The sequence below is a fragment of the Primulina huaijiensis genome, chromosome 14 (genome assembly GCF_012295235.1).
Source record: "Primulina huaijiensis isolate GDHJ02 chromosome 14, ASM1229523v2, whole genome shotgun sequence".
In the NCBI taxonomy this organism is placed as follows: Eukaryota; Viridiplantae; Streptophyta; class Magnoliopsida; order Lamiales; family Gesneriaceae; genus Primulina; species Primulina huaijiensis.
The window spans coordinates 4,392,869-4,420,328 of NC_133319.1; the positions used below are offsets into that span (position 1 = coordinate 4,392,869).

At 33.4% G+C, this 27,460-nt stretch overlaps 3 protein-coding genes and 1 pseudogene across 8 annotated transcripts; 2 read left to right on the forward strand and 2 right to left on the reverse strand.

Moving 5' to 3' along the window:
* Positions 1–889: 889 nt before the first annotated feature.
* On the forward strand, positions 890–6,359 carry LOC140956847 (serine/threonine-protein kinase GRIK1-like). Of its 6 annotated transcripts, XM_073413740.1 has the most exons (13): positions 891–945; positions 1,256–1,461; positions 1,531–1,584; positions 1,677–2,075; positions 2,626–2,700; positions 2,784–2,828; positions 3,233–3,307; positions 3,999–4,086; positions 4,167–4,291; positions 4,778–4,873; positions 5,138–5,320; positions 5,396–5,474; positions 5,814–6,359. In XM_073413740.1, exons 4-13 carry the CDS (start codon positions 1,785–1,787, stop codon positions 5,963–5,965), a joined length of 1,209 nt encoding a protein of 402 aa, XP_073269841.1. In that variant the 5' UTR covers positions 891–945; positions 1,256–1,461; positions 1,531–1,584; positions 1,677–1,784; the 3' UTR covers positions 5,966–6,359. The 6 variants fall into 6 exon arrangements, with proteins under 6 accessions (XP_073269842.1, XP_073269841.1, XP_073269839.1 ...); XM_073413741.1 differs by lacking the exon at positions 1,531–1,584 and having other exon boundaries at positions 890–945; positions 1,313–1,461; XM_073413738.1 differs by lacking the exon at positions 1,531–1,584 and having other exon boundaries at positions 1,227–1,461.
* A 2,882-nt stretch (positions 6,360–9,241) lies between these two features.
* On the forward strand, positions 9,242–12,940 carry LOC140957553 (uncharacterized). The gene is made up of 8 exons (XM_073414865.1): positions 9,242–9,660; positions 10,520–10,999; positions 11,156–11,315; positions 11,519–11,816; positions 11,933–12,005; positions 12,082–12,172; positions 12,409–12,488; positions 12,622–12,940. Exons 1-8 carry the CDS (start codon positions 9,556–9,558, stop codon positions 12,862–12,864), a joined length of 1,530 nt encoding a protein of 509 aa, XP_073270966.1. The 5' UTR covers positions 9,242–9,555; the 3' UTR covers positions 12,865–12,940.
* A 502-nt stretch (positions 12,941–13,442) lies between these two features.
* Positions 13,443–17,427, reverse strand: LOC140956811 (protein disulfide isomerase-like 1-4; annotated as a pseudogene).
* Positions 17,428–21,035: 3,608 nt separating this feature from the next.
* On the reverse strand, positions 21,036–22,734 carry LOC140956687 (aquaporin PIP2-7-like). Its single transcript, XM_073413533.1, has 4 exons — positions 22,363–22,734; positions 21,998–22,293; positions 21,469–21,609; positions 21,036–21,371 (listed from the first exon to the last, which is right to left on the reverse strand). Exons 1-4 carry the CDS (start codon positions 22,664–22,666, stop codon positions 21,258–21,260), a joined length of 855 nt encoding a protein of 284 aa, XP_073269634.1. The 5' UTR covers positions 22,667–22,734; the 3' UTR covers positions 21,036–21,257.
* Positions 22,735–27,460: the final 4,726 nt, after the last annotated feature.

A 27,460-nucleotide genomic window follows, 5' to 3' on the forward strand; every position in this document is an offset into this window, starting at 1 on the left:
TATCTTTTTGATTTGATCTTTCACAAGATTATCCCTAGATATTACTTTCTTTATATTATAAAAACTTTGCTTCAACCATAAAAAGTTCAAATGCAATACTTTTGCATGTTAAGTATTAAAATTGTTTTATTTAAAATATTCTTAATAATTTTTATTATATATAAATATCACATAAAATAAAGAAAAAAATATATCATTTTANTACAAAACACCTAAAAATGTGTGTGTACAAAATTTGTAAAAAGCTTGTGATAAAATGTGAAGCATATTAAAATTCGAGATTAAAAGTAAAATATTTTAATTTGTTTTATATTAATTTTCAAAATATCTATTATACCTCCTAGCAATTAACTTAATATTTTTTAAAAGTAAAAATATTATTTTTAACTTTATTCACTTTATGTAGGTATAGGCTATATAAAGGGGAAAATCATACACATAAATACACACACAGAGGCAAGTCCACTGCCACGCGGCCCCATCTCAATTTCAGCCTCTCTACGTATGAAACGCGATCGATTGGAGAGTAAGTGCATTGATTTGCAGGAGGGGAGCAGAATCTCTTCAAAACATCGGCTTCCTCGCATATCTTACCAAAAACCTCAGATCCTTCTATTCGTTGGAGTTCAAATTGGGACTCGCGCTTAAATTTTTTCCTCGTCAACTCTTTCCTAAGTCCCCTCGTCTTTGTTACCTGAATTTTTGCCGAAATATATTTATACGGTAATAAATATAAGGGCTTGCTTTGGAATTGGTGCTAAGCGGAGATCTCACCTGCTTCTCCGTTGTTCTTATCATTTGCTTAATGATTTCTTGGAGTTTCTTTTATGGGTTTCTGAGAGTCGGATCGTTTGCTGATTTCTGAGCGAGGGCTTCTTTTTGTTTCCATCGGGCTTCTTTTTGTTTCCATCCTTCGTCATTATCCTAATTCGCAGGGGAGGTAAGGTGAGTAAATTCTTTTGAGTTTAGGCTTTTCTGTTGATTGGATTCTTTTATGAACTTTACAAATTTTAGGTCTTCGATTTTTTTTTCTTTGTTATGTCATTCACTGAATCTCGAGGACTCGTTGCCATTTCTTGAAATTGGAACAAAATTTAAATGGACCTGATTGAGAAAAAATTACAATTATTTTTCTCGTTTGTTGAATTATAATATTGCCATCTTGATTTGAGAAAATACTCCATTGGGTTTGTTGTTTTCTGTTGTGTGATTTGTGGTTGCAAAAGGCTGAGGAATAATTGATTTGGAAAAGCAGGAAATTGAAGGCTTGGTCCACACTGATATATCTTCCTTCGTATACTGTTACATTTAGCAAACTGAAAACAGTGTGTTCGATATGTTCTCATCGAATTGCGAGGGGCTCTATTGGATCAGTTGTTTCATGCATTTTGCTGAATGGTATCCTAAGGAATCGTGTAGCTGATCGTAAAGTACAATTTGCGTATTTTCCTTGTAGAACAGGTAGTGATTAACTTTACTTCAAATTTGGAATACATAATATATCTCAGTATGTTCTGTGATATGTTGCAGACTGCTGGAATAGATTGAGATGGAGTAATTCCATTTGCAGTAACCGGTCACAATGTACTGCTGCAGCTGTGGCATGCATCTTTTTATTGGTTGTTGAATGAACAGTCTGGTCCTAATTTTTAGATTTGTTATTTTTGTTTCTTCAGGTTTTTGAGATCGAGCTTGTTCTCTGGTTGTGTATTGCAACTTCTCGGTTTTTCAGACTCTTAGTTTTGTGACATTTAGGAGAATTCAGTTGAGCTAAGTAACAGAAAATGGGTTGCTGTGAGTGTTTTGGTTTCACCTTTGCAAAGAAACCCAAGAAGTTTATCCGACCCCGTAGGGGGTTACCCAATAACACTTCTCAGGAGTTCTTGTTGGATGAAGAGACAGGCGATGAAGAAGACTCTTATGATGGTGACACGACTGATATAGGGAATGGGGGTGAATCTGATTTCCAAAGTCCTACAAAACGATCAGAGGAAATTCTCATGCTCCGGATGCAGCGTGGACTTGTTTGTAGAGAGTTCCCTGTTAAAGAAACTCACATTGTCCTTCGTTCAGAGGTTAGCTGCAACACGGATATTCTTATTTTATTCCTTACAAGTACTTGCAAATAATAATCTTCTAAGCTGTTGTGTGCTCACACTTTAAAATATTTTCTTTATGCAGTATCAAACAAAACTAGGCAAAAATGTGATTTTAAATTTTCAAATTGCATTCTGATTCTCTTCCTGCTCCAGCAATTTTATTTATTCTTTGGTGCTCTTTTCTGCTCCTGAGTGATGACAAGGTTCATTCTCCAACATCAATCTAGAGAAGCACCATCCACCATTGAGTGTGAATGTACTTTTTATGGATATTGTAAAAAAAATTACTGAGTCGCATTAAAGTATAGCATCTGAGAGCTTCTTAGGACTGAAACAGTGTTATGCTTTGTGGTTGCTGAAATTTAAAGGACAATTGTAGTTTGGAAGAATGAGGTTGCTCTTGACTGCTTTTTTTTATTAGAATTATCTACATTTTTTATATGGGTTAAAGGAGATTTACTTTGATGGTTGTAATGTATTCAGTATTGGACGTAATTCTGCTAGTATTTAACTTGTATAAATGCAGGATGAAAACGGAAATAAGATGGTTAATGAATATGTCCGTGAACACAAAATAGGTGCTGGAAGCTATGGAAAAGTGGTTAGCCTAAATGCTATGGATACATACCTTCATGGGTTTTCTGTATGAAATATCACATGTAATTTTTGGCCTTGAATGTGTAGAATCTCTATCGAAGCCGTTTGGATGGCAAACATTATGCAATAAAGGTAATGTCTTTTGTCTTGCTCAAATCTTAGCTATTTACATCTGCAGTCACTTAATCCTTATAAAATTCAAAACCTTCTTTTGGGTAAAAATATTTCCCCTTGCTCTGATCTGTCTTAAACCCCCTCTTCACAACCAATTAATCTTGTGGTGATTATATAATTCAAACATGAATACTCAAATATGTTGATTAACAGAGAACTTTATTTTGCTTTATGTTGGGGTAAAGTTCAGCGCTTTAGAAGTCAAGGAGGTATCTGGATGAAAAAGTAATGTTCTTATATTCACGGTTCCAAATTCTCAGTTGGTGATTTTAATTGACTCATTTGCAGAGGATCAAGGGCTATCCTTTTGTTATAAATGCTTCATTGATATTCAAATTATAGATTTATACGATTCAACACAGGTATTTCACAAGTCTCATTTGTTAAAGCTGCGAGTTGGACCCTCAGAAACTGCCATGACTGATGTTTTCCGTGAGGTACTTGAGTATTTCATTTTGTATGTCATCTATTGGGGTGGTGAAGAGCATGTTACTTGTATTTACGTTCATTCCACGGAACGTTTGTTGTGTGTGTGTGTGTCAGTGTGTGTGTGTATATATATATAATTTCATTTAAGTTCAACTAAAGGTCGCCAGCATTGCTTTATCCTCCATTTTTATATAATATAATATAGAACTGTTTGTAAAACATTTGATTCCCATAAAAATGGTTCGCAAAATAGCATTTCTATTTTTTAAGCAGCTATTATCGATCATAGAATTACTTATACACAAATATACTCTGTTTAGTGTTTCTGTATTATGATTCTTATTAATACACTTGCAAATCATTGATGGATTGTCCCATTTGTACCTTGAGCTTTTTCTGAATTTGATTATGCTTTATTCGGCTGTTTTCCTACCTATATTAGGGGGGGAAGAGAGAGAGGAAGAAACCACCACGAATGGCTTGCTTTTACATATAATCGTAAAAAACAAACAAGAGAAGGATCAAGACCTCCCGTATACATAAAAACCCACTATGCTTAGACATCCAATATAAAAGATTGGAACATGAATAACAAATGAATCCTAAAAGTCTCGCTTCTCGGAAATGCTTCTGGTGATTCTCCGATTATCATTGATGATTTCACTGTTTTTCCTACTTAGATGAATTCTGTGCTTTCAGGTTTCAATCATGAAAGTATTGGGCCATCCAAATATTGTCAATCTCATTGAGGTCATCGATGACCCCACGACAGATCAGTTTTTTATGGGTACTCTATACTTACTCCTCCTCTGTACCTTTTTAGCCAATAATTTCTGTTTACGTGACTATAAAACTACTGTTGTTCAGTTCTTGAATATGTAGAAGGCAAATGGGGCTGCGAGGATACTGGTCCTGTGGGTAGCTTAGGAGAAGACACTGCTCAGAAGTACTTGCGTGACATTATTTCTGGTTTGATGTATCTTCATTCTCATGTAATGTTCAGACTACTTCTAGAGAAAAAAAAAATTAGTTTATCACAATAATTTCAAATATGTTTTCTCTCAATTTTTCAAGTTATCTTTTAAATGACATCACCTGATTATGAATTATATGTACTCATGTGTATTTAATATATTCTATTACATAAACAGCGATATAATTGAAAAAATATATAGTTTGTAGAAATATCCTTAAATCAAGTTTCAGATATTTTGGAAATTAACCTCTTTTTGCCTATTTCATTCACATCATTTCTTCGTATTGGATAAATTTGTGGATCATAGAATCAAAATCAGAGGCTTTCGTATCAGCGTACTTCACATGTGGATATCCGAACATGGAAAAATTTCAGAAATTCTGTTGATTTCTCTTTTCTAGGATGTATTTTTTATGCCATCTGAAAAAAAATCTAATTTTACTTTTTACGAGTAAAAAAAAGGTGGAAATTAACTTGGAATGTTGTTTTCCGATAATAACAGAATATAGTGCATGGGGATATCAAACCTGATAACTTATTAATTACTGGTTCTGGCACTGTTAAGATCGGGGATTTCAGCGTCAGCCAGGTTTTTGAGGTAAGAAATTACGAGTAGTAGATTTCAGCATGAATCATGAGTATTTTACTTGTGAATCACTTATGTGGTCTATCTAGAAATTTATTGTTAATATGTGTGTTTTAATGGTTGAGTTTTTGGTTGTCGCATAGGAGGTGGTAAACTGAAATATGAATGTGAGGATCCAAATGGATTACTTTTGAAAAATGACATTGAGTAATCTTTGTCAACTTATACCATAGTTATTTTCAGTTATCACCATTACGCTCTAACCTTTTGCATTAGGGTGATAATGATGAGCTCCGTCGGTCTCCTGGAACTCCAGTATTTACTGCACCTGAGTGTTGTTTAGGTGTAATCTATCGTGGAAAAGCTGCTGATACATGGGCAGTTGGAGTAACTTTGTACTGCATGGTTCTGGGTAATTACCCTTTTCTAGGAGAGACTTTACAAGATACATATGACAAGGTGTGGAGAGTCAAATCACAATTCTTCCATCTTTCATAAAGTTTCAGGTTTATTAACCGATTTTGCTCGTTTCAGATAGTAAATAACCCGTTGTCACTCCCGGATGATATGAACCCTCTCTTGAAGAAGCTGCTTGAGGGCCTTCTATGCAAAGGTCAGGCGGTTATTGGTTTCATTTTCAGTATTCATGGATATGTGTTTTGAAAGATTAGTTTGGAAAAAAGTGAGTTGTATGGAAAAAAATTTTGAATGAGATAAATTTTATAACAGATGCCATGTCATTTAAAAATTTGTTGGTCAGTGAAGTCGCATCACATACATTTGAATTATTTTAATGGAGTACGTGTTTTGCAATTTTAAGATACAGCATATCATGTTATGTAGTATATGATATACTGATTGAGTACTGTTGCAAAATGATGGAAAACATTTTTTCCCATGTATACATTACTTCTCTTTTTGTGTTTGCCATTTATTTGATTTTATTCTGCAGATCCTACACTACGGATGACTCTAGAGGATGTTGCCCAGCACGAATGGGTCATGGGAGGAGATGGGCCGATTCTTGAGTACTTGTGTTGGTGTAAGCGCAACAATCTTGAGAAAAGAGTGTCTGCAGAGAGTGAAGCAGATGCTCAAACTTGACGAATCCTTATAAAAGTAGTGTTGCTGCACAGAAGTCTTTGGTAATACAAATATTTGTTGCTTTGAGAATCGGAAAAGTATACATAAATCGAATAGGGATGGTTACAGAAGGTGGTGCTAGAATGCAAATGAGGTTAGGGAGAGCTTTTTATTCGATAGGGAGATCATAGTGTTGATGCTTTTGATTCCCAAGTTTTTCGCGTGTGGGGTGGGGATTGTTGTTTTTTTGGGTTGCAACTGAACATTTATTAAAGAATTTTATTTTTGGAGTACTTTAGCTCTAAATCAACTCACAATGGCATATTTTCTGTAAAAAAAATTGGCTATTTTAAGCCAAGTTGTTTTAGTGTGTTGGGAAAAGTTGCTAACTTTTGACATTGGATTTGCTGGTTAGGCGGAATTAGCTCTTTTATATCAAGTGATTACATCGTGTGTTTTTTATGTGTGAGGATATATATTAACTTCCAGTTCAAATGTAGCCAAAAACAAGTATGTTTTTTTTAATTAAAAAATAAAAATTTCTAATTTCCAATCTACAGCATTGATTTAATTAATAACATAAATAACAATATAGCCTAAATAATTCGTGTATGATGCAAATTATGGCTGGATCTTCTTTAATACATTTCAGGAAAAAAAGAAAAGAAAAAGATTTAAACAGTGAAACCCTCGATGCTTGGTTGGGTCAGTCTGATCAGATAATGATTGTATATAAAAAAAAATTAATTAACTTGACGTCATTGTTAATATGAGGTGGTGTAGGACTCCAAGCGTTTTAATAATGACACATTATAAAACCAATCATACTTTTTTATAAATTAATAATAAATACAATCACATCTTTCGTCTACACATATAAAAAGTTGAGAAAACGACGTTTAGATGAAGTTTGTATTAAAATAGGTAAATCGAATACAAACATGGACACTTGAGCATGAAATGTGCCAAGTTCTCATGAAATACTACAAATAAACAATATGATCGCAGATCTTTACGCCAGATTCCGTAATATCTATATATTTTATATATATATATCTAAGTGATGTGTGACTCTGAATGTCTCCTTTAGAATTAGATACATTTGTAAGTATTGATCAATGGATAAACATCGATCACCAATTGTACACTTGTTTGAAGAAAAAGCAAAAGCCAAAGCACAAATTGAGCTTCATATCGTATCTTCAAATTAATATTTTATACGTGTTGTACGGTTTGAGATCTGCATATTAATTACAAATTAATATTATTGCTTCCAAATACAATTATTATTATTATTATATATATATATATATATATCCAATGACTAAGTATTAAGCAAAATTGTATACTTTGTTATAAATTTTTTTATAGGAACTTTATTTTCATTCTAAAAGATGAAGCCAATAATTGCGAGTTTTGTCAATGTAATTTTATTTATATATCTTCCATATATGTGTAGGAATTTTATATATTAATTTCTCCAAAGTCTAAAGTTTTTATTTTATTAAATAATACCAAGTGAAAAAGAGAGAGAGAAAAAGGCAAATGTAGGCAAGACAGCACTAGCAACGTACGATTAAAAATTGATAAATTTTTTTTTATCTTTTTAGGATTTCCAATTATGCGACTTGGCTCCTATACCATTCTTTGATATTACTAGTGAACTGAAATTTACGAGGACAAATAACTTTGGTATGATTTTGACACCATAATCATCCATGGCTACTCAATAATTTACTTATTCTTATCCCACTTGGTTTACTTCGTGCCCTCAATTATTAAAATGCACCAACATTTTTGACTAGTGATAAATGGGGCCTTTCGGTTTATGAGATGCTACGGTACGGGTGTTGCTTTCGAATTAACTATTATATCAAAAAATTATTTAATAATTGAGATGGATAATTAATATAATAATTTTCATATTCAAAACCCTTTTTTTCTCACATGCCAAAATGTATGCTCTCCTTAATTACTTGTCTTGTTTCTTGCACAAATAATTGATCTCGTTTTCTAATATATTTTAGATGAAAATCAAATGAATATCAATTTTTTTTATTAAAAAAAATGGTATCATGACTTGGGAATTAAGTCTTTGATCATAATTTAAATGTCATGCATGTTGTTTTTGGTGGGATATATATGGAAAGACTTTATTATCCAAAAATTGGAACGCTAACAAATAAAATGAAATTGAAAAAAAATTGGTTTGAGAAGAGTTTATAGATGTCATTATGTCAATGATAGAAAACCAAGAAAGGTGATGTACACATAGGATCACAATGAATCTATATTTGGTCCCATGAACTTGGATGGGAATCATGTGATTTATCCAAGTAAATAAAATTTGTATTTCCACACTTCAATTAGTTGGTACCAAATAAAATAAAAACAAAAAAATTTTTTAAAAAAAAATCGAAGAGCTCGAAAATCATATAGGGGTGGTATACCATAACGTATAGTACCGAAAATCATATATTGTACCGAAAAATTATGGTGTAAGAAAACATATGTCGATATCGTACTGAAAGTTTCGGTACATATAACTAAAATGACGATTATATTGAGATTTTGATACGGTATCGATATATAATGTTTTATATTCAAAAAAAAATTTTATTTTTTATTTATCATTTTATTATTTAAAAATATTATATATTTTTTTAATTTCTGCTTTTGTATTTCTGTATATGTCGAAAGTCGAAACTTTCCAAAGTTCATATTGTTATAGTACCGAAAATTTAGGTATCGCTACAATACCGTATAAAATATTCTATATACCCAAAATTTCGATAAATTCATAATTTTTCGTTACGATAACCACGATATATCGAAATTTCGATATTTTTTTCTCGCCTTCACGTGTATATGTATGATGCTATATTGATAAGTTACCCAAAACTTGCTTAACAAATTGGACTCGAAGTTCTTGCTTTCCGATCACGATAACATATCCTCGAGCATTGGTTTCACTTCATACTCCATTGCTTTTCACTCAAGCTCTAAGGATGCCCCGTGCAAACTTTCCATTTTCCAGAGCTACAAATATATTAATAGTGCATAAATTTTTTTTTTAATCTAGAACAATTTTAATTAAATATATATTATATATATGCTATATTAATGTGATGTAATTGAATAATTAATTTGATGTTTAATTCCAAACATATTAAAAAACCAACTTGAGGTATTCGATTAAAGGAAATGGAAATTTTATTTTATTTGTTTAAAGGTAACAAACTCAAAATTAACTAAATAATGATGCAAGAAAATAATATAACAGAATTATAGATGAATAAGGAGGCTTACCCGGCCCACCCGCACTATCTCCCTCCACTGAGAAGCTGGCAGCCATGGAACCACCTCCACTCTCCAGATCATCTTCTTTCCTGCCTTTTCTAGTGCAGTTAATGAACTAAAATATTACCCAATTGTCGCACGATCCTGTGTAAATACCAACCGTTACTGGATTCATAAATTCCGACAGAATTTACTTCTTCTATGGCACTCATTTCAAGAAAGTTTTAAGGTTTCCCCCCCATCTTCTCCACTTCTAGTTCCTTTTATCTTGCACTAACACGTATCTTGGAGTGTTTTTCTTTGGTGAGAATATGAAAACTACCGAAGAGAAGAAGAGCAGCAGTTGCATTGACGAGCAGATGCATGATGGAAGTAGCAGTGCGTGTGGAAGGCAAGAAGTTGTTTCGATTCCTCAGGTACAAGTATATTGAATTTTTTTTGTGTCAAATTCTTTTTAATGATTGGGATCGGGGTTTTATTGGGTGTAATGATTGTTTTTTAATTCAATCCCATTTCAGGAGAAGTACCTGTACAATATTTACTTTATTCGGTTCTACTTTTAGCTTTCTATGATTCTTCTGATGTCAAGGACTTTAATTAGTTTGTAGCACAAGGCTGGTCTTGTGGTCAAAGGGTGGCGACTGGGGAATGAAAAATCCTTGGTAGTTCATTTGTCATGTTTGGGTGTAGATTGGGCTTGCTTTACATGGGCTAAGAAATCAATTTTTGCACTCATTTTTATGTTAAGATCAAAGTTATATCCATTGGGAACATCAACCTTCAACACTGCAAATCAGAAGATAACGCTCTTCATAGTTGGTTAACTAGTTCCCCAACCAAGATGTTGCATCAGGTTAGAGGGAACGAAATCATGTTTCTTTTCTTTTTATCTTTTAATACCGCCAAAAAAGAAGGTGAAATTTATTAAACAAAACAGAACAACAAACGGACATACAACACATAAGAGTGGATGAGGCATGCCTAGTCTAGAGTTACATCATAAAACACGAGAGCAAATTTAAGGCAAGCCTAATCTATCAATGCAACAAGAGCAAGAATATGCATACTCACATTCTGTAGGTTGATATAAACCTTTGTAGCGTTCAATCTTAGCAACATGGATGACAACTCTTATGCACAGTGCTAGTTTCTTGCTGCACGACTATGTTTCTCTTTTGACATTAGTATTTTCGAAACCAATTTCGTTCGTTGTTCATTCATGAAGCCATTTTGCGTTAGAAAAGCTAACAATCAAATATCCGTGTCTATTTTCAGACAGAGAAAACCTTGGAAATGACTGCGGAAACATCAAACTGCAACAAGCATTGGAAAAAACCTAACCTTTTCTTGGAGATACCCAAGGTTTCAGATCAAGAATTTGTCCAAATAAAGATGCCACTCACTCCAACCCCCACCCCAAAAAGAGTTAACTTCTTTTTATCATCAAGCCCTTCTGATTTGAGACTTAATGTGTCGCCTGGACCTTCCTCAACTCGAGGCAAATCATCCATTAGAAATCTCTTGACCAAGTTAAGTTTCAAATACCGGGATACTAACTCAGATATAGAGAAAGCTGCAACCGTTGACTCTGGTTCTTCTCCCGTGGTTACCCAGGACAAGCCCTCCATGTCACGATCATGGTCACTCTCAAAAATTTTTACACCTAGAATAAAGAGAATGTCGTCCTTGCCTTTAACTAGGGATTCCAATCCAGATGGTGCTCATGGTGGAAGTATCGACGATCATCTAAATGAAGTGAGCTATTCGAAATTTCTTTATCTTATTCTCAAAAAATCTGAGTCCTTTAACTGAAAAAAGTATAGCTACTCTTTTTGGCTGATAAAATGTAAGTTCTAGAAAAGAGAATGTTTTAGGAGCCTAGCAGTTCATTATGGTGCATGTCTATTTTAGGCAAAAAATATGCGAGGCATCTCCCGATCACTTTCGGTCCCAGTCATTGACAAAGAGAAAGGAATTCAAACAAAGGATTCATTCTTTCGTGTGATTCCCTCAACTCCTAGAGTGATGGATGGAGATCCTGAAGTGTCAATAGCTCCAACAGGAGATAATGGTATATGTTTATTTGTCTACTTATAATCTGGGTGCTTTTTTGGAAGATGAAAATACTTTTTGAATCAGGATATCATTAAATTTTTTGCATACTAGAATCATGTGATCAACTTTTTATAAGAATTTTTATCTTTGATTCTTCATGCTTCTCTTTGACTCAGCAGATGAATTGAAACGCTATAATAAAGTTTCTTGGACTTGCAGAAAATAATGAAGCCAATGGTGAAGATATACCCGAAGATGAAGCTGTTTGTCGAATTTGCTTCATTGAACTATGTGAAGGAGGAGAAACCCTTAAGATGGAATGCAGCTGCAAAGGTGAACTTGCTTTGGCTCATCAAGAATGTGCATTAAAATGGTTTGGAATTAAGGGTAACAAGACATGCGAGGTTTGCAAACAAGAAGTTCGAAATCTCCCTGTCACGCTTTTACGTATTCAAAGCTCTGTGAATCAGAATACTACCACAAATAATTTCGGGCATACGGAGATCAATGGATACAGGCGAGTGTGTCTTTGATGTTATTTTTGACAATATTTTTTTCAAATGTCGTAGATCTATATCCAATTGATCAACATGTATTTTTCTTCTACTTGGCTTATCAATTCTTTTGATGCAGGGTTTGGCAGGAATTGCCGATTCTTGCCATCGTTAGCATGCTTGCCTACTTCTGTTTTCTTGAACAGCTTTTGGTAAGATCAAGTACATACCATACAATCATTTCGGGCTAGACTTTGATTAGCTCCGCTCATATTTTGTTACATGCAGGTTGGAAAAATGGGCACTGGTGCAATTTCCATTTCACTTCCATTTTCTTGTGTACTTGGCCTACTCTCATCTATGACCTCTTCAACTATGGGTATGCTCCCCCCAAAGAAAGCAACAAAGATGGTTAAATTTATTGGAAAACACTATCATGCATAATTATTTGGAAGAAAATAAATATGATATTCCAAACTGTATACATTCTACATGAAACAGAGCGTTGCTCCAAATTTTATATAATTTTTTGTTCCGGGACAAGCGCTCGACTATTTATGCTCTTAGAAATGCTAATGTTATGTTATTTATACTAACATGGGGTCATATTTGTAGTGAAGAGACGATACATTTGGGTGTATGCATCAGTTCAGTTCACCCTCGTGGTTCTCTTTGCTCATATCCTTTACAACATGGTAATTCTTCTTTTTCTCCACACCACCTTTCTTTCATGTGTTCATCAATTCTTGGACCTTTCCATAGGTAAAAAAGAAGGGAAAAAAACATAAATTTATCTTAGCTAGATTTGTTTTGCGTTGAAATTTGTAGATTCATGTGCAAGCAGTCCTATCAATCCTTCTTGCAACTTTTGCTGGATTTGGCGTATCAATGAGTGGAAGCTCCATTGCCGTGGAGGTCCTGAGATGGAGAAGACGAAGGCATGCTAGAGCAAATCAAAACCAGATAATGCTGAATCCTCCATCTAGCCATGTCGCTACATCATCATATGGGAGTCCTTCGCTATACCACGACAGAGATGTCGAAAATCCAGAAACTTTTGGTGGACGATGATTTATGCATCGTGTTTGTTTGTTATAATCTGTCTCAAGTTTTGGAAACGATTCGAATACAAATGCTTTTTTTTTTTTGGAATGGTATGTTAGAGTTGGTCTTCTACTTGATAACATGATTGATTTTACCCAGAAAATTGCTTATATTCCTTTCGCAACACAGACATAAATTAAAAATGATTAAACTAACGTACCCTCCTAATATAAATTAGTGAGCAAATTACCGTCTGCGGATTAGGTTGACCATTGGCCTATTTTCAAGCTAGAAAAAATAAATCTGGCAGGCCCATATATATATATATATATAAACACACACACACACACATATACATGTATATAATTTTATTGCACGAGTAATTTTTTTAATAATATTAATATGTGAGTGTCATTTTATTGATGTTTATATAAGTGTGTTAAACGTCTTGGTCCTACGTGAGACAACTTGGGATAATAATATGAAAATGAAGTATAAAACTGAATGCCGAGATTTACATGAAAAACCTTTAAAAATTATTAGGGTAAAAACTATGTCAAGATGAAAAAAAATTACACTATAATATTTTATGATGTATAACCACTCACTGTGTTTTCAAATAAAACATGCACTCTCTTAATACAGGAAAACAAATATCTCACAAATATTATACAACTAAGCACACAAATGCTATAAGATGATAGAGAACTCGATGAATGAAACTTGAATTATGAAAGGGTGCATATTTCAAAGTCGCTATCAAAAAACGTGTTCCTTGTTTTTCGGGGGGTGCTACCGCCGTTGAACTGTAATTTGGTTGATCCAGAGAAATTTGATTGATGTCGCGAGCGCAATGGAGCTAAAGGACCTGCGATGGTCGACGCAGCCAAACGACAGCGTATCAGGTGATGGTCGCCTGGCTTTAGAGGAAGTGATAAACGACCTCTAGAAGGTGAAGTCATTTCAATATAACTGATCAAGAGTATCTACGGTTATAAAAAAATCGAAATCGTTTTTCAAATTTTAGAACTTCAGTTTTTGTCGTAAAACTAACACTGAAACCAAGAATTTATGATATTACCTTGGCTTTGTTATGTTCATTCGTGGTTCCATCCATTTTGGCTACAACAAGAGATTCTACACCATGCAAGTGCTTGGCCAGCTTGATGTATGTTGGTTCAAAAGCTTGGCAACGGCCACACCAAGGTGCATATATCTGAATGAACATATGCTGTTAGATTAGAAATTTACCTAGGAATAAAAAAGGAGATATCAAATGCCACATAGATTAATCCAACAGTACCTCAAGGAGAACATCTTTGTATTCGTCCAAAACAATATCATCAAATTATTCCCAACAACTATTTTCACATCTCCATCATTCTATAAAATGCGAGGTCACAGAAAGATTGGTCAGCCTACTGAATTGACAAATCACTTGGGACAAAACAGTTAATTAGAAGCCACCTTCTCAGGAATTGGATCCGATTTGAAGAAAGGCTTGAGCTTGTCTTCAAAGAGTGACTGCCCAAATGCCTAATGAAATGAGGAAGATATTCTCAGCAAAAATTTTATGCCACCCAAAAATGTTTTCAGAAGTCAAACCAATGCACAAGCAAAAAATGAGAAAAACCGAGTAGTACTAACCTTAATATTCTCAAATGTAAATTCCTCATCAAGTATATATTTCCTAGCATCATCAACTGTGTATCCCAATACCTGCAAGAACTCTCAACAGCCTCAAATTTGACTAAGTCCTTGGACTATATTATCTGATAGAGTAAAGGATAATGTGTACAGAAACAAAGGTAACTTGATGAACCATATTGAGAAGTTTACTTTCGGAGAGTCTCCAGTGACTCCAAAGTAATTTGCTACAGGCTTTCCAGTTACTTCATTTTCAACTTCCACAGATACAAATACAATCTGAATCAATTTTGAAACATGGATTATAAAATATCCATTTACTTGAAATGAATATATCACTAGAACATTGTGCTGGGATTTTTCCACAACAAAAACTTCAACCTTTACATACCTTTGCATGCTTCAACGTCAAAATAATTAAAAGTCTATATAACTTGATTAAAATGATTGTTTTATGGGCGGGGTGCAAGTGTAGAGCAAAAACAGTTACATTCCAACTAGCACAAGGATTGCCAATGTCAGGTTGAACCCGTTTGAATCAGTAATTTGAAATAACTAAATATGTTGATTTAAAATCCAAATAAACATATTATTTGACAATGCAAAAATGCTAAACAGTCACTCTATTCTTGTTCCAGTACCTTTCCCTTGAAAAGTTTGGCGGCTTCTTCAAATATTGGAATAACTTTTGTTGAGTCCTTGGATGTGGAAAAAAGCAGAAGCTGAAAATGAAAAGAAAAAGCAAAAGGAATTCAATGTTATGAAGGTCTTCCATAACAGAAGTTATCGATGGATTACAATGGCACACTTTGGAAAGCGAAGGGAGGTGAGAAATTTGAACAAAAATACTCACCTGCTTTTTAATTTGGCTCTCGAATATTAATGGTGCACTTTCTCTGCTAAAAATGGTCACCAGGGGAACCTTGTTGGCAGGAACAAACTCAGCTATTGCTGACTTCTGGAACTGACCGTCTGCATCGATAATCAAGAGTTTAATTTTTGGCAAGATACTACAAAAATATGACATCCATTGACATGCATTTAGGACTAACAAAAATGGGTCACTTTCTCAGCCTCGTTTTTCAGCAAGACCAGAGCAGGTCGTTTAACATCTGCTTCCAAGTGAAACATCTTTGCTACGTTGAGATTTGAAGTTTGATAAAATTGATGTTGTCATTAAGTTTTGATGCAGCAGCAAGCTCTTAACTTTCAGGACCCTGTAATTATCGGATGAAAAAATTTATAAAATAATATCTTTAGTATTAAAATGAAATTAAGAAGATGAAGTGGAGCCAAATCCAACGAAAGACATGAAAAGGAATATGAAAAATGTAAAGTCAAGAGAATGTCTAAATATATCAAAGGCATTTTCTAGTACCCAACACTTCAAACATGAATGCAGATGTGGGAAGATTCGACGTCACCCACCTGCTAACCATCGATGGACAATTTTTTGCCACATATTGATCTGGCCCATGAGGCAAAAAAGTATGCATTGAGAAGGATACTACCCTCGGGGTAGCATGAAATTGGACACATGTGCAATAATAAGTTAAATATTAAGTAAAATGCGGCACACCATCATAAAAAATATGGCCAAAGCAAGAGTTAACTTACCACCAATGAGTCAAGGAAGCCCAACACAACCTTATTCTCAGATGTTAGTATGCGCTCTGCTTCCTCCGCAGTAGTTATATTGGATATACCAGGTCCGGTTATTTTATTGATCCAAGTCACAATGGTTTCCCTACATAGAAGTTAATTTTCTTCTCAACTTATCACCCACATTATGCGCATTAATTATCACCACCAACTCAGGGTGGTGCTATCATCAAGTAAACAGTAAGGTTGTGGAAATAGCTTTTCCTTTTTATGCTTTGCTAGAATAGCACTACATTGTTTACAAGGAATAACAAGAGAGACATGATAAAAGATATCGACATTGCTTCAGCCACACAATAGGACTTGACTTGAAGCTATCTGATCTTAATCTAAACACAATTTCTAATTGATATTACCACATCAAATATATGAATTCCCCTCATTCACACTGTCTTATTAACTAACAAAAGGAAACTAACCAATTTCAGGCCAAAGTTATTGTAGAATAATGAAAACAGAAATACCAATTGGGCTGCGAAAACAAAAAGAAAAAGAAAAAAAATTCTTAAGGATCGCTTAATTTGTCACTTCGGATTCTCAAAAACAAACAACAACTTATTATTTTCTAAACTTCAGAAATTTTTTTACCGTAAGCAAGCCTAAATCGAGGATCGCCTAAAATTCAGAAATATGTGTTCCTCATTCTATCGTAAAATATCAGATAAGCACAAGAAGATATAAAGGACAAAACCGAAAACCCAAACTCACTTGGAACGCTGCCCTGAGTAAGTTTTATGGTCCCCGTCAACAAAGAAGTACACAGTAGGAAACCCCAGAACTTCATCCTTCTCCGCTAGCTCGTTCTCAAGAGTAGCATCCACCTTCGCAAGCTTCACATCCACCGCCTTCAGCTCTGTAGCAGCCGCCGCATACTCCGGCACCATGGCCTTGCAATGCCCACACCAAGGGTAAAACTCCACCATCACGTATTTATTGTCCTCAACAAAGTCAGTGAAATTACCTTCCGTCAAAACGAAAACATCCTTTTCATCAAATTTGGCCACTTCATCCTCCCCCCGCCGTGATCGAAATCCTCGTAGTTTTCGAATCCGCCCCCATCATTATCCGAGAATTCTGCTTCCGAATAATTCTGGTCGAAAACAGACTCGGTTTTAGGTTCTTCGAGAAAGCTCAGGTCTTCGTCGTCGTCAACGTCATCGGAGGCGGCGACAGAGATAATGTGGGCTGATAGGATGGAGAATACGAGGAAGAAGGCCAATGCGAGTGGAAGAACGGGACGGAAAGCCATGGAATCAATGTTTTTACTGTAATTGGAGTGGATTTTGATTTTTTTTTCTTTAATATATATGCGCTTAATTGGGTTTTTATTATTGGGCCTATGTCTGCCCAATATAGAATGAAATGCATATGTTAACTGGACCGCGAAGGTTTGTCCATGGTGAAGTCAATGTTATGAAAATTATTTTTTATTTAGAAGAAATCACTTTTAAAAATTTGGAAGTGTTGTAAAACTATAATATGGATCTAATATAAAAAAAATTATTGGGTGCAATAATTGTCCATACTTGATAGAACGATCGAACCGTGGTGCTTGAGCTGCTGTGCGGTTTAAAAGATTTGAGTTGCACCATTACCATCAGTTATAGCTTTTGGTAAAACGGCAAGCGTTCGGTATTACAATTAGTATCAGAGTCAATGTCACGGGTTCGATTCCCATTAATTTCAAAGAGTGCAATTATTGGGAGGGAGATTGTTGGATGCAATAATTGTCCATGGTTGGTAGAGCGATCGAATCGTGGTGCTTGAGCTGCTGTGCAGTTTAAAAGATTTGAGTTGCACCATTACCACCAGCTATAGCTTTTGGTAAAGCGTCAAGCGTTCGGTCTTATAATTGATATCAGAGCCAAGGTCACAGGTTCGATTCTCATTGATTGCAAATAGTGCAATTATTGAGAGGGAGATTGTTAGGTGGTGCAATAATTGTCCATACTTGATAGAGCGATCAAATCGCGGTGCTTGAACTGCTTTGCAGTTTAAAAGATTTGAGTTGCACCATTACCACCAGCTATAGCTTTTAGTAAAGCGGCAAGCGTTCGATCTCACAAAAATATTGTTACAAAAACCAGCAGACAATTAATATAAATTCATATTCTATTTATACAATTAAGGACTTGATCTAACATGTAATCAACTAACTTTATGTTAACAAGTCAACCAATTCATCTGGGATCATGCAAACCCGCTCAAGCCTTGGATAGTAAAAAAAAAGCGGATGTGAACTAAGCTATTATTGCGAAAATCAGATATTCATTATATCACATATAGTAGAACAATCGAACACACCAAAAGATTTAGTTGAAATGATAATATGCGAACCAAGGTCTAGAAAGGGAAAAAATAAAACTTAAATACGCATAAAATATTTTTAGAAATCTATTACAATTATTAAGAATCTCTATAATAGAGACAAAAATAGTGTCTTGGTCTGTTTTTTACTCTTCCAATTTCGCCCTTATGTGATACGAATAGTACGCTTTTGTTGTTATTTTTTTAAATTTCAACAAACACTTTTGTTTTTATTTTTTTAAATTACAACATTTCACATAGCACTTTATTCTCTCGATAATTTGTCAAATTTCACTTTAGTCCCTTGATAATTATAAAAAAAACAATACACACATACCGTGTGTGCAAACTAGTTAGTTCAAATAAAGTGAGCCGGGAGCTTCTTGTTTGTGACATTGGATCCAATATTGCTTTCATTATGTGAGTTGAAATAAGTAAATAAATAAGTAAACAAGACGTAATAAAAAACATTGATAATAAAAGGAAAGTCGTTCCATAGAAAAAAAAATCAAAAGAGAGTATATATATTGTGATACGGTTTTATTGAACTTTATTTGTTAGAATTTTCAGTCAAGTCATATTTACAATAAAAACAAGTAATATTTTGGCAGAAAAAAATAATATTTTTTCATTGATGACTCAAATAAATATATATTATACAAAATTCACCAATAAAACTATCTCAAAGTAGTTTTAATTATATTTTACTACAAATAATAAGGAAAGCGACAAATTCACACATTAAAATATAAAACAAAATTACGTAGCCTGATTAGTTGTTGAATAAGACCGACCACGTTGTCATACTGCTTAATTTAACATATAATTAGCCACTAAACATCTCAATCACAATTAAATTAATAATGAAAAAATATTTAAAAAAATTATTCCATGAGTTTATCATAGTTTTCAAAGCAAAAAGTCCATGAGCAAAGACGTAAGGCAGTAAAGAGCCTCGATCACTTCCAGACAATCTTAATGATAATTATAATTAGTTAATTAATTAATTAATTAAAGAGTCGAACAAGATAAGATCAATTGGCTCATCAGCATCAACCACTCTTATAAATTATAACATGTCCTTTCAAATATCGCAAAAATTTATATGAAAGTCCGATTTTTTATACGATCTGATCTATGAAACATTATTTTTTATATTAAAAGTTAATTTTTTTATTTCCGATATAAAACAAGTTTACCTCTCGTAGATATATATATTTGTCTTCAAATATATAATTTATTTATGCAGTTTTTAATTTTAACATATTATACATGAATTTTTACAATACAACAAGAGCCATCCCTTTTAATTTTTATTTTATTGCCAGCACTTTTTTTAATTATCGGGTTTGTTGACCATGAATATGTCAAATTATTTAATATTTCAGCATCACATGATTACAATTATAATTTTTTACATGTAATAATTGGATTTCTCGACAACTTATTAATCAACATTACATAGAACCCAACTCCTCATGAATAGTATTTATTTAATAAATAATAATAATTAGTTGCAAACATTATATTAATTGTCAGAGTGGGTAATTAACGTATGCAAATTAAGAGAGGGATTTTCCAGCATCATTCTAAATATTAAATCCTTAGATTCCACACACATAAATAGCTAGGCAAGGAAAAAACACATCAAAATAAGATCCAAGATTAACGTTAGAGAAAATTAAGAAATAAATTGCATGTCCTATTGGTGACTTGATTTTTATTAATTAATATGTTTAGTTCAATTCAATCTATCCTGGGGACTTACTCTTGGGATAGATTCAATCCAATGTGTCATCCTATCTTGGGTCGAATCGGGTCGGGACTCGTCCGTAACGTTTTTACTCAATTTTTGTCTCGATAAGAATCGAGAATGTTTTTTTCTCAAATATCGGGACCTGAAAGTTTGGGTAAAGAGAGGATATCCCAAAAGTTCTGAATCCCCTCGGGTAAGAAGATTTCCCGATAAATTTTTTACTCAATTCTCGTCTCGATAAGAATCGATGATATATTTTTTTTCAGGATATCCCAAAAGTTTTGGATCCTCTCGAGTAGGAAAATGATATCCCGATAAATATAGGGGTGTGAACAACAATGTGGTACATTCATTATTCTAAGTTAGATTGAAAATGAGAAAATTGTAATAAACTATATTTTATTTTATATGATTTTATTTGAGTTTTTCTATGTTAACTTTTTTTTTTTTATGTTGATGAATTAATTAACAATTTAATTTAAACCCTAAAATCGTCGTATGTGGACAAATCATTTCAAATATGTTAGTCAATTTTTATATGGTCTTCAAATTAATATTATTTGTTTAAAATCTTACAACACAATGCGTAAATAATTTAATAAAAAAAATTTTTAAAAAAAATTAAAATAATTAAAAACAATGAAGTCGGGTCGGGTCAAGAATCCGTCGTGAGTATTAGTTCGCCAATCCCTCTCCCGACATAGACCGGGACAAGAAAAATCCAGACAAATAGGACAGGGAAAAATTCGATTCATGATTTTTTCGGGGTGGAATGAGATGGGAAAAATTCGATTCAGGAGCAAGCTTAAGGAGCATTAGCATAGAATTAATGCAAACCAATTACTTTTGAATTAAGAAGAAAATTTATTAATACATGAAAACATATATAAAAGTCGAGTACATAGACAACCAGAAATATAGAAATTCAACCAATTAAGTTCTCAGACAAGAGAAATATATCTACATTTTTTTCGTGCAGTTGTGCAAATACCCCGAAACGACAATATTATTATCATAATATATAATCTATTAATTCAAAGATTTTACTTTAAGCATTGCTCCTGAATGATCCCAAAGCCTTTAGAGCTGAAGCCCTCAGAATGTGTTCATGGTACAGTGCAGCTATCGCAGCTCCAATGAAAGGCCCCACCCAGAAAATCCACTGCATGCATCAAATTACACCATTTTCTTGATATTTAATTTTTTTTGTACATCTAAATTTAAGTAAATAAAAATAAAGAGAGGGAAATTGAAATTACATGGTCATCCCAGGCCTTTTCCTTATTGTAGATTACCGCGGCACCGAAGCTCCTGGCGGGGTTGATTCCGGTGCCGGTGAAAGGGATGGTAGCCAGGTGAACCATGAAAACAGCAAATCCAATCGGAAGTGGAGCCAACACCTAATTCAACGTAACTTTAATTGTTAATATTAATATAATAGTATAATCATAATAATAAAATAAATATTATTATTTAAGTTATATTAAATATTAAGAAGTTTAATCACGGTGTATTATATGCTATATTGGTAGAGTTACTCGGTGAAATATGAATTAATTAGCAGGTTATTGTAAATTAGTCAGCATCTGAACCTTGTAATTATTTTTTAAAAATGATAAGCGGATTAAATTTTGTATTATATTATAGGATTAATTATCCACTAAACCAAGGGGTTAGTGGAAATTCGGTGATTAAATTGGATTAGATAGTTGCAAGTTCATGTCGATGATTTATGACTTATTTAACAATTTGAGACGAGATATCAAATTCGAGAAAATAAAAACTTACAGGAACATGGGAGTCGCGAGCACTTCGCTTGGGATCCGTAGCCGAGAACACAGTGTACACCAACACGAAGGTCCCAATGATTTCAGCACCCAATCCTACTCCCTTGTTAACCCCCGGGGCCAACATGTTTGCCCCACCGCCATACCTGTTGTAGTAAGCTTTCTGGAATGCTTTAACCAGTCCCACGCCGCAGATGGCCCCCAAACACTGCGCTACCATGTACAGTAACGCTCTTATCAGGGACACTTTTCGGCCAAGGAACAGGCCAAACGTCACCGCTGGGTTGATGTGCCCGCCTGAAAATCAACAGTAATTAATCAACTATGGTAATGGAACGGTGGATGGTGTTGGGATGTGTGACTTACCCGAAATGCCGGCGGTGCAGTAAACAAGTATGAAAATCATGCCGCCGAAGGCCCATGCAATGCCGAGAATCCCGACGCCTCCGCACTCATCGCCACCGTTCGCAGTGTCCGACTGCCTACTGTAGCCGATAACCGTCAACACACTTACGTAGAGGAAAAGAAGGGTGGCGATGAATTCTGCGATAAGCGCTCTATAAAAAGCCCACTTCGTGAGTTCTCCGAAATCGAAAAGCGGCGCCGGCGGTGGGTCGTGGTAGTCCTTTGCCGCGTAAGCCGCACGCTCCGCCTCTAAATCTTTCGTCATTGATAATGGCTGTGTGTAGAAGTAGTGAAGAGTGTTACAAAGGATCGTGGATACTGAATAGAGTGGAGAAGCACCGGTATTTATTGAGGCTTGAGAGAAGACCGCAGCCAGAAACTAAATATTAAATAATTAAAGCTTTTTTTAAATTCTTAACATAATAATGTAACAAATGTATATTAAATAATAAATACTAAGTTTTTGTTATTTTTTGAAAAACTCCACTCTCTTGTATCTCAATAATTTTATCAATTTTTCAAAATATTTACTTTCTTCGAACATACAATATATTATATTTTTACCCAAAAATTCTTATAAAACTGTCTCACGTATAAATTTCATGAGACAAACTTCATATTTATTCGAAACATGAAATATATATTTTTTGTCGTCGATAAATTTTAATATATCATAATATAAGAAATAAATAATAATAATAAATTGAATTCATTTTTCAGTGCTTTCAAAATCCGTTGTTTAACGAAATGTCGCATTCATTCAAGTAGTAGAATTAGAGGAATACGTAATGAATAGCAAGGTACAAAATTATATCGACATCGGTATTATAATAATTAAATTTATAGCCGCCCAATATAAATTAATAATGGGTATCATGTGAGACCGTCTCACGGATACTAATTTGTGAGACGGGTTAACCCTACCGATATTCACAATAAAAAGTAATACTCTTAACATAAAAAGTAGTACTTTTCATGGATGACCCAAATAAGAGACCCTTCTCACAAAATACGATCCGTGAGACCATCTCACACAAATTTTTGTCATAAATTAATTGGTGATTAGAGCAATAATTAGACCAACTAATTTATCTATAGCCGACCATTTTATATTAATCGCGAATTTATTCTTTTGTAAACCCCACCATTGTCACCAACGTACGGCTTCCTGTTTTTTTTTAAAGAAAATAATAATAATTTGAGACAGTTATTCATTTTTTATGCCACCCTCAGAAAATAAAAAATAATATCGGTGTTGCCTTCATGTATTATTGAATAATACTATAGGTACAACCAAAAACGTACAACGATATTTACAACAATTAAATCGTGAGATTTGTTATTATATCATGAGATTTTGTATTGAATTTATCATGAGATATTGATAAATAAAATTTTTGTATTGAATTTTTTGTGTTGTAAGAATTGTTGTACAAATTCGATTGTACATGTAGCATTACTCTGTATTATTAGGTTCGAACTGGTAAAATTTTAATCCAACGAAATTAAAATCTATAAAATTCAATATTAAGTTAAAAAATATTTTGATTATTTTTTTATATTTTTATTAAATTTGTGTTTTTTTTTTGGTTACAATCATCCTTTGGGACGGGGATGAATCATTAATCATTATAATTGGATGGATCTCGATTTTTTAGAGTGAATAATAATGTTTGAAATTTATAGTAAAAAGTATTATCTCCAATTGAATTAGGATATATTTATATTTACAATTTAATTTAATTAAGTTTAAATCGAAATTATTTTTATTCAAAAGCCAATAAACCTTGAAGATTAGTAGTATTTTATCAACGTGTATTTATATTATAAGAAATTTGGAATCATCCTAATTTTTTAAGTACGTACCAAACTTCTAAAATATAATAAAAATATATTTTAGAATACGTGTATATCTTATCTATCTATCTATAAATATATAACATAGCAACCCGAAGGCTGAAACTATTAAATAACGTCTTCTTCATGTGAGTCGAAGCTTTTTTTCGTAAATATATCAGAGTAGGATTCAAATTTGAGTTCGAGTAAAGATTGAGCAAATATTAACTTTTGAATAGTGGATAAATTTGAAAGGCAAGCGTGATTCTCATTAGCTTATTTATGTAATAAGTTTAACTTAATTAATTAAATATACAAAGGTGCGAAATTCTTTGGTAAGTCTTATCCAAATTGGCAGCTAACCAATCGATATTTGATGTTTTTTAGCACCAATCGTGTCAACCTATGTGTCCACCAATGATGTGTCACCCGCCTATTGGATGTTATGAATAAATGAGTGTCAATTTATTGATGGACACAAGAATCGACACGGTTGATGAACATCATATATATATCTGTGTGTGTGGATAAAATTGGGAACGAGTTATAACACTTAACTAAGTAAAGTGTATAGACTATCACCACTATGTTAATTTTTTGCACACTTTACATAATTAAGTGCATGTTGTAATGATCAGTTCCCAATGTTGTCCTTTCGGGCGTCAATAATCATTAAAAACAAGTATATATTTTTAAACATATCCCATAAGATCAAAGATTTATGTGGGAGTTGTTAAAAAAAACAAATATTTTTAAATTAGCAATGTTGTCATCTTAACCAATGATTTACTTCTGGCGATTAATTAACATAANGGCATATATGGTTTTATATATTTATTAATATTTTGAAAAAATAGACACCACCACCGACAGTCAAATATATAATTCCACGAGTCGTAATTCGTACGTAGCACTTCTCTGTGGTTATATTTGTACCACTTATCCTCAAACAATTTGATTTTATAAAATAAATTATCAATTTGAATTGGTTTAAATATTTTAGTATTGAAATTATGCTGAATTTAATAATATATATTTCGCAGCAAAATTAGACTAACTCTACTATTAATTACGTTGTTTATCCTCTCTTACCAAATGAGGCACAACTTAATTATCTACATACAACGTATCATTTGAACCACTAAAATTAGTTAGTGAAAACGCGAAACACAAAAATGTAATTTATCAAACTATTAAGTATTACCCCTATGATATTTTGTATAGAAGAGATTATTACTTTAATTAAATTTACAATTATATATATCATCGGTGGAACCTTCTTTATTTTCCTAAAATAATCATCTCTTTTTTTATTATTATTATCTTTCAACCCAATTTTATAGGAAAAGAGATTGACTAGTATTTCTGAAATTATTTTAATAATTTATCGGCAATTTTTTTAAAAAAAAACTTATTACCTTTTCGTTGCATTAATTGAGACTGTAAATAATATTTTATTCATTATTCTGCACACACAAAATGAATGCACATGTGCTAGAATTATATTATTTCCAAGCGTCTCTAAAACATAAAAAACACAAAAATACACTATACACACTAGGAGTGAAATATAAACCAGAACTATATTTTCTGTAAAGAAATTTTCTGGGACAGGCCAAGACGAAAAGTAGACAGGACTCGGTAGAACCACTCAAGAATCATTAAATCTTGCTGCCCTCCTTCTGCTCTATCTTCTTCGATGGTTTCAAGTTTAGGATAATGGGAAGGTTTTTGCGGGACTGTGAGGCGAGATGGAGCGATTTCGATCCAATACTCCATTCCAGTAGCCTGGTTTGCCATTTTCTTCGATGAAACTAAAGCTAGAAAGTACGAGAATTTGAACAGTTCTGATTTGAGAAGAAGTGCAGATGAAAGGTAGTTTAAATAAGGAAAGTGCATGCAAAAAAATATCATGCATCTGTATAAATTGACGGTATAGAGCAGCTACACGTGCAAATGAAATAGATGCCCCTGAAAATGGGTAAACTTCAGTCCAAGACTTTGCATGTAACTAATTGGCATCGTGACAAATTCTGATTGATTAGTGTCTTCTTGATTTTTGGCATACTGGCACACCACATATTTTATCGTACAGCTTGATTCTAGAATGATCTATCGAACGATTTCCCATCTTGGATTAAAAAAATCCATTATCTGATTCCATCTTGCATGTTTGGTTACAGAAACAATGAAAATCTCAAATTTAAGTTGCAGATTCTGTAATACTTTTACATTTAGGGGGGTTCTTGAAATTATTTCTTTTAAAAATTCATTACTTCAAGAAGTAAAATCAAATTGTCGCTCATAACACAACGCCATGTAAACTCAACTTCACCATCTATGAACTAGGGATGACAATTTTCAACATGGGTTCGAGGACTCGAGAAAAACCTGAACAGAGACGAGGATCTCCTATTTTTTTGGGTTCAAAGATTGGTTTAAATCCTAAAATATTTTGGGACTAATATGAGGATACTAGTCTCATTCCCGAACACATCCCGAAAACAACAACAACAATAATAATATTATTATTATTAATATAATAATTTTTTTTGGGAAAATATTAGAAACAAAGCTATTAAATAATATTGAAATTAATATAAATATTATTATTGATATTAATTTTTTTGAAAATAATATTAATGTTCATTTTTAACAGTGGTATAATAATAAATTCGAGTTCAAGAACTCTCCGCCCCGCCATGTCCTATTAATATTTTAGAAACAAAGACGAGCGCGGAGATGAGGATTTGATCCCCGCTGATTCGGAGATTCGTCGAGCTCGAAAAGCGGGGATGGAGGAGGATATGAGGGTGGAGATGAAATTCGGAGATGGAGACGGAAAACCAATCCCCACCCCGTTAAGAATTGCATGTACGCGTGTACAACACATCTAGCCAACCATCTCAATCTCCTCGCCCTCGTTTGGTTACTTTCTATATGTATCTTACATCCTTGCAAATATCTGCAAGGACCACCATCCAACGTGGTAAAATATGATTCCTGTTGGACCTGCCAAATGGCATCATTATGAGAGAAAAAAGGAAGTCCAAATGATCGTTCACGAGATCTCGGGTTTACGACTAGGAAATGAAACACCTCCAGCATAATAATACAATAATTTAATGAGAAGGGGCAAGAAAAACTGATAAAACATATGATGTTTCGTCTCCAAAAAGTTGCAGGGGCTCAATAAAAAAATTGATGTAACTTTCCTAGTACA

What these genes read in the sequence shown, in the direction of transcription:
- LOC140957553 (XM_073414865.1), top strand. Translation starts at nt 9,556, where the DNA reads ATGAAAACTACCGAAGAGAAGAAGAGCAGCAGTTGCATTGACGAGCAG. An exon ending in TCGACGATCATCTAAATGAA is followed by an intron (nt 11,000 to 11,155) that starts GTGAGCTATTCG and finishes TGTCTATTTTAG; the next exon opens with GCAAAAAATATGCGAGGCAT. An exon ending in AGCTCCAACAGGAGATAATG is followed by an intron (nt 11,316 to 11,518) that starts GTATATGTTTAT and finishes TTGGACTTGCAG; the next exon opens with AAAATAATGAAGCCAATGGT.
- LOC140956687 (XM_073413533.1), bottom strand. Translation starts at nt 22,666, where the DNA reads ATGACGAAAGATTTAGAGGCGGAGCGTGCGGCTTACGCGGCAAAGGAC. An exon ending in CTCGCGACTCCCATGTTCCT is followed by an intron (nt 21,610 to 21,997) that starts GTAAGTTTTTAT and finishes ACGTTGAATTAG; the next exon opens with GTGTTGGCTCCACTTCCGAT. An exon ending in AAAAGGCCTGGGATGACCAT is followed by an intron (nt 21,372 to 21,468) that starts GTAATTTCAATT and finishes TGATGCATGCAG; the next exon opens with TGGATTTTCTGGGTGGGGCC.
- LOC140956847 (XM_073413741.1), top strand. Translation starts at nt 1,785, where the DNA reads ATGGGTTGCTGTGAGTGTTTTGGTTTCACCTTTGCAAAGAAACCCAAG. An exon ending in CTGGAAGCTATGGAAAAGTG is followed by an intron (nt 2,701 to 2,783) that starts GTTAGCCTAAAT and finishes TTGAATGTGTAG; the next exon opens with AATCTCTATCGAAGCCGTTT. An exon ending in GCAAACATTATGCAATAAAG is followed by an intron (nt 2,829 to 3,232) that starts GTAATGTCTTTT and finishes GATTCAACACAG; the next exon opens with GTATTTCACAAGTCTCATTT.